This window comes from Canis lupus, chromosome 34 (assembly GCF_011100685.1).
Source record: "Canis lupus familiaris isolate Mischka breed German Shepherd chromosome 34, alternate assembly UU_Cfam_GSD_1.0, whole genome shotgun sequence".
In the NCBI taxonomy this organism is placed as follows: domain Eukaryota; kingdom Metazoa; phylum Chordata; class Mammalia; order Carnivora; family Canidae; genus Canis; species Canis lupus.
The window spans coordinates 26,324,988-26,337,210 of record NC_049255.1 but is presented as its reverse complement, the minus strand read 5'-3'; the positions used below and the strand labels follow the sequence as shown (position 1 = coordinate 26,337,210).

The 12,223-nt window shown below is 41.2% G+C and overlaps 1 protein-coding gene across 9 annotated transcripts in view; it reads left to right on the top strand.

The window, feature by feature from the left end:
* Positions 1–11,143, top strand: part of LOC102153616 (NACHT, LRR and PYD domains-containing protein 1b allele 5-like) — a 34,426-nt gene extending 23,283 nt beyond the window's left edge. For all 9 annotated transcript variants that reach the window (XM_038583750.1, XM_038583748.1, XM_038583747.1 and 6 more), the window contains 5 exons: positions 966–1,104; positions 3,980–4,033; positions 4,301–4,381; positions 7,216–7,485; positions 9,656–11,143. In XM_038583750.1, the coding sequence (XP_038439678.1) occupies positions 966–1,104; positions 3,980–4,033; positions 4,301–4,381; positions 7,216–7,485; positions 9,656–9,675 (564 nt within the window). In that variant the 3' untranslated portion in view covers positions 9,676–11,143. The remainder of the gene's footprint in view (positions 1–965; positions 1,105–3,979; positions 4,034–4,300; positions 4,382–7,215; positions 7,486–9,655) is intronic.
* Positions 11,144–12,223: the final 1,080 nt, after the last annotated feature.

Genomic DNA, 12,223 nt, shown 5'->3' with positions numbered 1-12,223 from the left:
AACATGTAATGTGGTATTACCATAGAGATGGGTGCAACGGGTATCCAGGAAGGGTTTCTATATGGTAACATTTGTTCTGGATTTGAAGGGAGAGGGTTTCACCAGGAGACACAGCCCTCCTGGAAGAGAGAGCTGTAAGTGTGTAAGTGAGGTGATGGGGATGTGCTGCTGGGCTCAGGGCACCAGATAAATGGGAGTGGTAAATGGGATTGCAGAGGGCTTTGGGGGAGAGAGATCTTTGGCTTTGCAAGAGTATTGGTTTTTAAAGGTGATGCCCAGTGCAGTTCAATGATTTTTTTTTTTTTTTTTTTTTTTTTTTTAAGGAGATTTCTCCCTCCAGGCTTGCTAGCCAGTCTGGAGAAGAACAGAGGAAGGCATGGGACGGTCTCTGTAGTGGTTAAATGTAGTGGTTGAGTCAGGACGTGTGATGCGAATTCAGTTCTCCCATTTCCCAGATGTGAATTTGGGCAAGTTAGTTAGCTTCTCTGAGATTCTTTATTCATGAAATATCAATGAAAGGATTTATTGGGGGCAAAGTCGTGGTCAATGAGGCAATGTGAACAAAACACACAATGTAGTCCTGTAAATGTCTTGAATCAGTTCTAGGTTGTGGAATGATCGAAGTGAAAGATGGTGAGGAAGTTTAAAATCACTTACAATAGGGTGATTAGTTTGGGAACACAAAACAGTGAACAAAGAAAGGGCTGAAAAGTCATGCTTTAAAAAAATAGGGCCAAGGTATTGGAAGCCTCAACAAAGGAGAAAAGAAGGTCAGAGTAAAGAGGGACTTAAGAAGCCAGAGAAAAAGAGGGTCTGTGATTAAGGAATGGGATTTCCAGCATCAGAATTTCAGTGAGCATTCACGTCAGCACTGACCCTTCTATTATTCTTTATTTGACATTTCATGTTGTCAACTATTGCAGCTTTTATTAAAAAAAAAAATCACTTTTTTTTTTTTTTTAAAGGAAATTGAATTTGTTGATGGTTCACTTTTAAAATTGAAAAGTTACATTGAAGTGTATTTGGAGCAACCAGTGGAGTTTAAATTACTTTTGGTCGAAACGGATTCTGAGGAAATTGTATGGAATGCAAAACTGAGAGAATGTAAGTGTTTTGTGTCTTGAATGAAAACTCTGATTTGTGGGGTGGTCGGGGTAGAAAAACAAGTAGAGTGATTGTTTGTTCTGTTACCATAACATCTAGAAATCTGATTAAGAGACACAAAGACCCTCTTGAGGCTCTGGTTATCAGGCACTCATGTCCAGACCCCTTGGTCAGGGGGTAGTTCTGCGAGTGTGTGGAAGCTTCAGGTAGTAGGTGGGCTTAGCCAATAGAAGATCCCCTCTCCCCTTACCATTCTAACGTTTGGATCTCAGATATTTCAATGTGGATTAGGGGTGTCCTGACAAAGTCTGTTCCAGGACCTGGATGTACGTCTGCATTTTGGCAGATTACCTGTCTCATTTGCCTCAGCCTGCCTATTTGACCTGCAACTGGCAGCTCCTGCTCTGTGTGATCACAGCTCTGGTATAGGAACACATTCCTCTTGTTTAAGAGTCTGGCGCTGGGAAGTCCTCTGGCAACCACCTCTTTAACATCCTCTCCTGCCCTGGGAGGAGTTGGAGAGGGCTGCTGCTGGAAGAGGGGAGAGGCAGTGAAGGGACACCCTGTAGCTGCCCCTGGCTGCTTCCTCAGGCAGGTCTGAGCTTGACCTCCAATTCTCTTGGAAGGAAGTTATTAAAACAACAGAAATGTGTATAGTGAACACATTTTGGAGTTGGGAGTGAGGTCCTATGGGTTCTAGTTCTAGCCCTAGAACTACTCTACGTGGGAGTGTGGCAAGTCTCTCAACCTATTTGTGGCTGCTATGTCCTCAGCTGCAAATGGCACTGAGGTTCCTCCTGCCAATGCCACGTCTGTAGTAGAAATTATTTTTGCATCATTTGCATTTTTAAAAAATTTATTTATTCATGCGAGACACAGAGAGAGGCAGAGACATAGGTAGAGGGAGGAGCAGGCTTCCTGCAAGGAGCCTTAATGTGGGACTCATTCCAGGACCCTAGGATCATGACCTGAGCCAAAGGCAGCCTCTCAACAACTGAGCCACCCAGGTGCCCCACATCATTTGCATTTTGAATTATAATGCCTTAACTCTTTCCTGGTATTATACATAATCCAGTATCATTCCAAAAAAGAGAAGGAGTTGGAATGCCTGGGTGGCTCAGTGGTTGAGCATTTGCCTTCAGCTCAGGGCATGATCCCAGGGTCCTGGGATCGAGTCCCATGTCAGGAACAACATTTGAGCCCATTTTCAGCTAGTTTCTTTTGTTTCCATTGGGTTATGTATAGACAAATGAATTTGGTAATTGCTAAAGACATAGAATGAGTGCTGTGTGCTGGTCATACATTTATGTCTTTCCAACATATAGATGGCTGTCTGTTAGAGTCTGCATTTTTTTTTTTAAAGATTTTATTTATTTATTCATGAGAGAGAGAGAGAGAGAGAGGCAGAGACACAAGCAGAGGGAGAAGCAGGCTCCATGCAGGGAGCCCGACGTGGGACTCGATCCCAGGTCTCCAGGATTAGGCCCTGGGCTGAAGGCGGCGCTAAACCGCTGAGCCACCTGGGCTGCCTGAGTCTGCATTTTCTGTCGTGTCTTTATACTTTATTTTATTTTATTTTAAATTTATGATAGTCACACAGAGAAAGAGAGAGAGGCAGAGACACAGGCAGAGGGAGAAACAGGCTCCATGCACCGGGAGCCCGACGTGGGATTCGATCCTGGGTCTCCAGGATCGCGCCCTGGGCCAAAGGCAGGCACTAAACCACTGCGCCACCCAGGGATCCCATGTCTTTATACTTTAGCTGTGAAACCCGATTTACGCATTTTGGAATTCTCAGTCTTTGCTTAAGTATGAGCCTTTTCAGGTAGATGAGATTGATTCTTATTCTCAGTATTATACTCTTGAGTTACAGGCCCTTTTATCTGAGCTAAAATTTATTTACCTGTAAATAGTTGGGACTGTGTGTCAATGATTGTGTTGTTTTTCTTGGTATTCATTCTTTGTTCAAGTAAATAAACGTGAAAAACGTTACTTTTTGGTCAGATGATGCCAATGTAATAGAGGTATGTAACCTGTAGCGATCTGAATAACATATTATCTGGACTAAGTTGCTTGGTCATTTTATTTTATTTTATTTTATTTTATTTTATTTATTTATTTATTTATTTATTTATTTATTTATTTATTTATTTATTTTTGCTTGGTCATTTTAAAGACCACTTTATAAGACCTCTTATGTTTGGTTTTTAAAAACATATTTAATAATACCCTGCCTTAAAAGATGTTTCTGGTCTCCATTGTTTTGAGGAGGAGAGGGGCTAAACTAATGGTTAATTGAGATTGCTTATTACTATGAAGTCATCTTCACTATAGGGACCTATAGAAGGCCTGCGTGAGGCATAGACACCTCACAGAACAGGGATTGCATTTCAGACCGGGAAGGTGGTGTAGAATCGCAATGATGCGTTCAGAAAGAACTCCTCAAGTACAGTATTCCCAAAGTACAGAATGATAATATATGAGATCGTTTTAGATAGAGTATACATAAATACATTCAAAAGAAAACAATGTTTATCTTTCTGACTTCCTTATCCATAGAGCAAGTGAGACCAGTGTTCTCTTTACAGTGGTTAGAGATATAAAGAAATACTGAATAATAACATTTCACCTGGCATATGGGTTTGGCAAGAATCGGGATAGTTGTATGCAGATGACTTGAGTCTGGGAAACACTTGACTTGTAGGACCTGCGATCTCAAAAATAGGTGCATTGGCGTACATACCAAGTTAAAACCCCAAATTCATATTTGAACTTCAGAGAGATTTCCAAGACTCTAGAGCTTCATATACTTTCATAAATTGATTTAAATCAAATTTTGTACTATTTCCAATTGATGCTTATTACACTTTAACAGGTGACTGGGTTCAGCATGATCAGAATCAAAACATTTCGAAAAGCAGCACAAGTGGTAAGTGCTGGATAACTGGACATTGAACGAGTTTTAATCTATTCTTTTATTCCTTCTATCTGCTAGAATTTTTCTTTTGCTGGGCAAATGTATCATTAAAGATCTGCTAAGTGTTCTGTAATTCTCTTAATCATCCAGAAAACCTTTGAATTCATTTTCAATTTCTTTGTACCCGAATGATGTTTACTTTAAAAATCCTCATTAAAGGTAGGTGGAAAATAAGAAATAGAAGGGTAAGCCAATTTGTTGATATTTTTGTTTTTAAAGGTAACAGGCGGCGAAAAATGACCAGCAGCTTACCTGATGAGGACGTTTATGACAAGAGAATGAAGCAGGTTGACACTTCAGGTGTGTAAAAGTGTCATCAGTGGCTTTACATTATTTTCCCTGGTTTCCCCTTTGATTGTCATCCAAGCCCATGCTGTTGGGTCAGACTTCCGGAGCTGCATCCCAGGTGTGCCTGCCCTCCTGGGTACCTTCTCCCTGTGTGCCAGCTCCTCAGGCCCCGGATGAGGGTCCTCCTTGGTCGGCCTCACCCTTTTCCCAGCTAGAGCCCCCACTCCACCTCTTCACTCAGTCTAAATAGAATGAGGCACCAGGGTGAGCTCCCATTAAGCATGTAAGGGTAGGGGCCATGAACCATCCATCTTTACGTTTCCTGTAGCAATGAGTGTGGAGCTTTTTAGGTCAGTGATGACATAAAATGATGTCAATGATGATAGCTTTAATGAATGTCAGTTGAATGAATGAAATAGTAAATGTCTATGTATGCATTCATTGGCTTCACGGTTACCAGCTGCATCTGGGGTAAAGAGCTCCAGCTCAATTATTGGAGGCAGGTCTCAGTTTCTTCCAATTAAATGGCAGAGACCAAGGCTTGATAGTTGTGAAAATACAAGAAGAGATTTAAAATGCTTCACAGCAGTACTCCAAGGAACCAGAAGATGGAGTCTCTAGCTCAAAATCCCAGTCTAACCAGAATTTACAAACCTAAGTTTAAAAACAGACTCAAATTATATGAGAGTCGAGGCCTTAAGACTTCAGGGGCCTCAACTTCCTAAATTAACTGCTTCATCAAAATACCTTTTCTTTTCCTATTATTATAAGGTACGAATCTCTGAAAGCGGATAAACTCTATAAAGGGAAGCAAGATACTCTTCTACTTTCTAGAACAGGAGACTGTGAGGATGACGTGGATGATTTTACTGTACATCACTATAGAAATGGTTATTGTTATTTTTTGTTAAGTAAACATCGAAATAAGTGAGGCTCTAGAATTATTTTAAAAACCAAACTAAATTGGAATACGTTTTTTCTAGTTTTATTGAGACATAATTGACAAATAAAATTGTGTGTATTTACAGCGTACAGTGTGATGATTTGATATACATATGCATTGTAAAATATTTACCAATCAAGTTAATTAACATATCCATCATCTCACTTTTTTTTTTTTTTTTGGTGGTGACAGTACAGAGGATGTACTCTCAGCAAATTTCAAGTATATAATACAGTATTGTTAACTCTAGTCATCGTGCTATTCATTAGATCCTCAGACCTTATTCATCTAATAACTGGTACACACTTTTATATTACAGTGATACATAGGAAAAGTTTTTGTTGTCACATGCAGTTACTTTTGGCTATTTAAAATGAGCTCCAATATCAAGTAGCTAGAAATAGGATTAAAATTATTAAATGCTACCTAGAAAGATTAAGGCTTTCCAGCCTTTTTTTGGAGTTGACAGTATGGTATCTAAATAAATTAATAAGGATTTACTGTTGTTTAGGTATTTCTACAACATTCTTTGAGATACTGAGTCACCATGGTCCTGGTGGTTTTGGACTCACTCCATCAGTGTGATGCTTTTTAAATATGCTCACCTCTCAGGCTCAGTAGACTCACCTGGAGATCGTGTTAAAGTTTAGGTTCAGAATCAGAAACAGTAGATTTGAGGATGGTCCTGAGAACTTGTATTTTCCCTAGGTTCCCTGTGCAGATTTCATTGCAGCAGCAGTTGGGAGAGCTAGGAGCATGCACCACGTCTCGAGGAGCCACTAGAGGGCGCAGGCCATTGCTTAGACCCATTCTTCAATCTAGAAGGTTAGGGATCTGTGAGGTGGGGAAGGGTCCCAGGACAAAGGTTAGATTCATAGTAGTAAATTGTCAGTTATAGATGAGCCAGAGGCATCGTGGTCCTGGAGGGAAGGGCAGAAAGTACTCCACCTCTCACTCCCTTCTAATTTCACCTCTATTATCTGTAGTGCCTTTATGATCCTTCACTGAATCTAGAGGACCCCTGAGTTTTGCCACACTGTTGCACAACCAACTAAAAAACATGAAAAGAGGGGCACCTTGGTGGCTCAGCGATTGAGCATCTGCCTTTGGCTCAGGGCATGATCCCAGGATCCTGGGATTGAGTCCTGCATCAGGCTCCCTGCAGGGAGCCTGCTTCCCCCTCTGCCTATGTCTCTGCCTCCCTCCTTGTGTCTCTCACGAACAAATAAAAAAAAATCTTTAAAAAAAAAAAAAAACATGAAAAGAGAAAATCTAGCTTAGTGATAGGGCTAATATTTTTCATGGAGCTGAAGGTTTAACAGTGGCAAATACATGTTCCTCCAAGATTATGATGCTGTTTCTTAAGAGATCAACAGATATTACAGATACCACCTCATGACTTTTCTGTGGGTGCCGTTTTTCCCCTAATGCCAGGAGATGGCATAATGGAGATTGCAAGTCAGATGTCTTGCTGCCCGCTTTAGTGGCCCTTAAGGTAGCATCTCTATGTGGCACTAACATTCAAATAAAGACACAGAGCTGGGCAAGGGTGTAACTATATTTTTATTTTTGAGCCATATAAATTATTTTCGGTGTCTGATTTTTTTTATTCCAACCCAGTTTGTGCCACTTTGTAAAAGTCTCACTCCCTGAATTACTGAATTACCATTGTGAACATTATTCCCTGGTTTAATGTTATTACACGAAATAGTTTCCCTCAGTCCTTATAATAGTTTGGAAAGCAGGGGGTTTTTGACACTCAAATGTATTTTAAAGGCAGCTTATGTTACAAATCATGAAGTCCTCCTTTATATAAGGTGAATACATTTTCATTATAATTTGTTATAAGTGATTGAAGTGTTGAGAAGAACTTCTCAGCAGAAGACTTCTGTTTTGCTTTTAGATGGAGCGAAGACCAGGACCCTGTTAACAGACACACAGTTGATTACCCTTGCTGCGAAGCTGGGGAAGGAGTGGATAAAAATTGCGATTGCCAACCTGGAGTTGGAGATTAGCGATATTGATGCTATCCGGGAGAAGAAAGAAGATGTTACGATCTGTAACTTTAGGATGCTGAAGAAGTGGCAAGAAAAGGAGCAGAGTAATGCCACAGCCGAGAATTTATACAACTGCTTGAAAAACATTTCTGTTGAAGTCCAAGATGTGCTCAAAGGTGAGCTGGAAATTATCTTAGTTGTTTACTTGGAATCAAGCTGTGTCTTTGCACGTAGCAAGTTTCTACCATAGAATGTGCTGCTTGCTTATTCGTGAGCTTGGGTTCAGAGAATTACAGAAGTGTGTAGGGTAAGCATGTGGACTGCCATAATCTAAGTAAAGATGATTTGTGCGTTGGGTCAGAAGAACGGTTCAAATCCCGTCTCAAATGCTGGCTGGCTTTGTGACTAAGCAAATTCTCAACCTAACTTTAAGACTGTCTGTTCCTATCTGGCAAATGGGTGCAAAAACCCTTCTGTCCTGGGTTTATTGTGGGAATGAAAAAAAGATCACGCATGGACAGCTCCAGGTATTTAGCTCCCTAAGGGGTGGCCAAGAATGTTTCATTGTGGTTCTTGAGACCTTCAGCCTTCTAAGGCCTGGTGGCCTGGAGCGGTGCTGGGGGAGGCCACTGGGTGGCACCAGTGAACCTCGAGTAGCAGAGAAGAGAAGTGGAAAAGCAGAGCCCAGAGGAGGGCTAAAGTTTCTAATCCTAATCCAGAAAACTCTACAGCTCCTTCCTTTGTCTTAAACACTTCTTTTTTTTTTTTTTTTTTTAATTTTTTAAATTTATTTATGATAGTCACACAGAGAGAGAGAGGCAGAGACACAGGCAGAGAGAGAAGCAGGCTCCATGCACCGGGAGCCTGACGTGGGACCCAATCCCGGGTCTCCAGGATCGCGCCCTGGGCCAAAGGCAGGCGCTAAACCGCTGCACCACCCAGGGATCCCTTAAACACTTCTTTTTTGTGTGTGCGGCTTGATTTGGCACACTGGTCAAACCAGTTCAAGACTTCATAATGTATTGTTACCATAGTTGACAAATGTAGCGTCACTTCCCCAAGGCTGCAGGGAGAGGGTTTTATTGGAATTCTGTTTCAACTTTTTATTCCAAAAAGAATGTAAAAAAATGTAAATGCCCCATAAGTTTGTTTGAAGAGTAAAATCATTCTGTGATCTGTCAGGATGCTTTGAGATACTGTGGGCATATTTCCCCCATAGATTTTGGATGCAGAAACCTTAAGCAAATAGGATTATCTAGTTTCAGTGCCAAATTTTTCATTCACGCTCCTGGATATGTTGAAATTTTGTAAATCACTGAGGCCCACGTGTGGAAATCTGCTTATTTGCATATAGGCGCCTCTGCCTGTTGTCAGCTATGGCCTCTGTGCTGTCATAATCACAGCCTCTTCCATCAGAGTAAGCCTTGAAAAGTCTCTCTCACAAACTACAGTGGGCTATTGTTTTGTTTTTTTGTTTGTGTCTGCTCCTGATCTCAGGAGACGCTTGACTTGTTGCTACATTATTATTATTATTATTATTATTATTATTATTATTATTTTAAGATTTTATTTATTTACTCATAGAGACAGAGAGAGAGAGGCAGAGACACAGGCAGAGGGAGAAGCAGGCTCCATGCAGAGAGCCTGATGTGGGACTCGATCCAGGGTCTCCAGGATCACGCCCTGGGCTGCAGGCCGCGCTAAACCGCTGCGCCACCGGGGCTACCCCGTTGCTACATTAGAACCATAAATGGGTCTGTGAGATCTTTTTGGCGCTGAAAGAGATAATAAAAACCAGCGTATTAGTCCAATTCCCTCATTAAACAGGAAAACAAAACTCTTCTGAGTTAAAAACAAACAAGCAAAAAAAAAAATCAAAATTTGCCAATATTCTGTGCCTTTGTGTGGCTGGGATATCCAGTTAGTTGGTGCAATTTTGTATTTCTATCAGGATATTTTAGTATATCTTTTTTTTTTTTTTTTTACTATTTTTTTTTCTTTATTTATTTATGATAGTCACAGAGAGAGAGAAAGAGAGGCAGAGACACAGGTAGAGGGAGAAGCAGGCTCCACGCACCGGGAGCCCGACGTGGGATTCGATCCCGGGTCTCCAGGATCGCGCCCTGGGCCAAAGGCAGGCGCTAAACCGCTGCGCCACCCAGGGATCCCTATTTCAGTATATCTTGTAACCACAGTCTTGAAATTGCAGTGGCTTGTCTTCAGCTCAGGAAAACCCAGCCATTGCAGATCTTTTTTGAAATGGCCAAGTGATTTGCTCTAAAAGCGTGCGCCCTCCCCCACCCCAACAGTGAATCCCTGAATTTGTTCGATTCTTTCTTTTGTTAGGTTTCTTACAGGAAAGGTGAAGTTTGGAAGATGAACTGAAAAAGGAAGCCTCAGGAGCTTTCATCTGCAAGAGACCACTTCATCTGGTAATTGGGTATGGACTTGATGAGACCTTGAATTTACAGTCTGGAGGCAACTCCTTTCACACAGGCAGCCACTCTGTAGCTCACATTATTCAGGGGCACAGAAAATGTAAAATACTTGGAAAACTTAAGGAAGGAGAAAAACCTCTATAACATCAAGATCTTTTTTTTTTTTTTTTAACACCTCCTGCTCACACCATCCTGCCCTGCTTCCCCATTCAACATCTATCCAAAGGTGCTTCCAATGGCTCCACTCAGTCAGGTGAGAAATGCGGTAACATTCCTTTTGGAGTCTGTGAACTATGAAATTCCTATCAAGTTTTCGAAACCTTTTTAGCAATTAAGTGGTAGTATGCTTAAACTTGCACTAATTTAGTTGGGCTTTTTTTCACAGTGACGTTAATAATGAGGAAAGATTCTTGTTCTTTTAGCCTCTTCTCAGACAGACGCACAGGTCTCTGGGTACAATATATCTTCTTAGGTGGGATGGTTTCCATAGTTCACATCACCTTCCCGTCTGGCCAGTGGTTTGTCAAACTGGAGAACCAGTCATGTTACCTGGTCCTAGAGTGATGAGAAAGGAATGTAATCCTGTCCCTATCACATGTTGGGGTGCACACTCAGAAGCGATCTTATCTCACATGGCGAAGTTCAACCGGATGGATGGTTGGGGAGTCCTTGCAGATTTCATCAACCTTCCAAAATCACAAAGGCAAGCACTACATTTCTTGACTTTCACCCTGGGATCATTTACTTTCTGGGGGGAAAAGAATGCCACTCAGAAATAGCCATAGCAGGACCAAGGGAAGATTGTCTTGTCTTCTTGAAGAAGACCTGCCCCAGGGAATAATGAGCCACATTGGCTCTTGTTAATTGGTGAAAAAAAATTTTTTTTTTGGTATGTATAGATATTGTCGCTCTCCCAGAATCATGTGTGTGGTGATTAACATTTTGGATATGTTTTGTTAACTTATTCGAAGAAACTATAAATTACCATTAGTCTTCTGTAATAATTAGCTGGAGAATAAGATAAATCTCAATGAATTAATCAAAGAAGTACACTTTAACTATTGTTTTGCCTGTGAAGAACAAATTTACTTTATAAGGAAGAACTTATTTTTAATTGTCAGGGATCCTGTGGAATTCAAATCAGTGTCACTTTATGAGTTTGTTTTTTTTTAATTGTACTATATTTTAGGAAACACAAGGGGTTTTAACATTCAGGAATGTAAAATACTTTATTAAAGGACTTGAATTTTTAAATGTTTATTATTTTTTATAAGTTGTTTTCTGAAGAAAAGCATGATCTCAGAGGTGCTTTGGATGTAAGCTGGTTTCCTAACATTTTCAACCTTTTTCATACTATAGATGAAGGGAAGCAAAATAAATCTGCATTTGTATAGTACTAATGTGTCTGCTTTGTATTATTATTTACTTACAAATTATTTTTGAAAGCATCATATTTCTTAATCGCTGTTGTCTTGGCTGTTTGGGCATTAGTTGGTTTTGTAGCCAGTTCTCCAGTTCTTGGACTGGGGCAGTATAAAGCAGGGGGAGCTGGTTCACCCAGGAGTTTGCAGAGACTCAGACGAACCTGCACGTCCCCTTAACTGTCCTCACTCCAGGAATGATGGCATATGTGACTATACCCCTTCCGCCTTCTTATTGGAAGGTGTGTTTTTATTTAAAACCAGGTGGATTCATAGTAGGTCCTCACCTGGGCATCTCCTAATGGGATTTTTCTGTGTGTCGGGGACTCATTTTGTAATTTTATTGAATTGCTTTAGGGAAAAATTTTCCTCCCCTTCTTTGTCATGTGGAAGCACATTTTCATTCCCATTTTCTTTCTTTTCTCTTTATTTCTTCCCTTTCTTTTCTTTCCTTCCTTCCTTCCTTTCGACACAGAGAGAGGCAGAGGGAGAAGCAGGTCCTCCATGGGGGGCCTGATGCAGGACTCAATCCCACGACCTTGTGATCACGACCTGAGGCAAAGGCAGATGCTCAACCACTGAGCCACTCAGGCATCCCATTCCCATTTTCTGAAGAGGCCATTGTAGTTGCTGATTTTTAAAGGGGTTCTCATGAGGGTGGTGGTTTTCAGCTGTAGGCCCAGCCCCATTGCTCACTGCTGGAAGTTCATGGGGCAAAGCAGTATGCTGCTTGCCGAAGGGTGTGATCCCAACTGGGTAACTGCTGAGATTGTGTCTTTTCCTGCCCACATCCTGTGGTTTGAATACTTTTGATAACGGCTCTTGAACTGAGGTCCTGGGGTTGAATTCTGAGCTCAGAGTTCTGAGGTTTTTTCTGCTTCATTATGGGGACCTCCAGCTCTGCCCTGAAGCCCCCCAGTGGGTTTAGATCCAGTCTGTTCCAGTCACAATGTAGATTCCTGGTTAGACAAGACATCCTGAAGTTAGTCAGCCATCTTTATTCTCTGGAAGTCCATTCTTGCTGTTGGCTGTAACCTCTGGCTTGAGTTTCATTT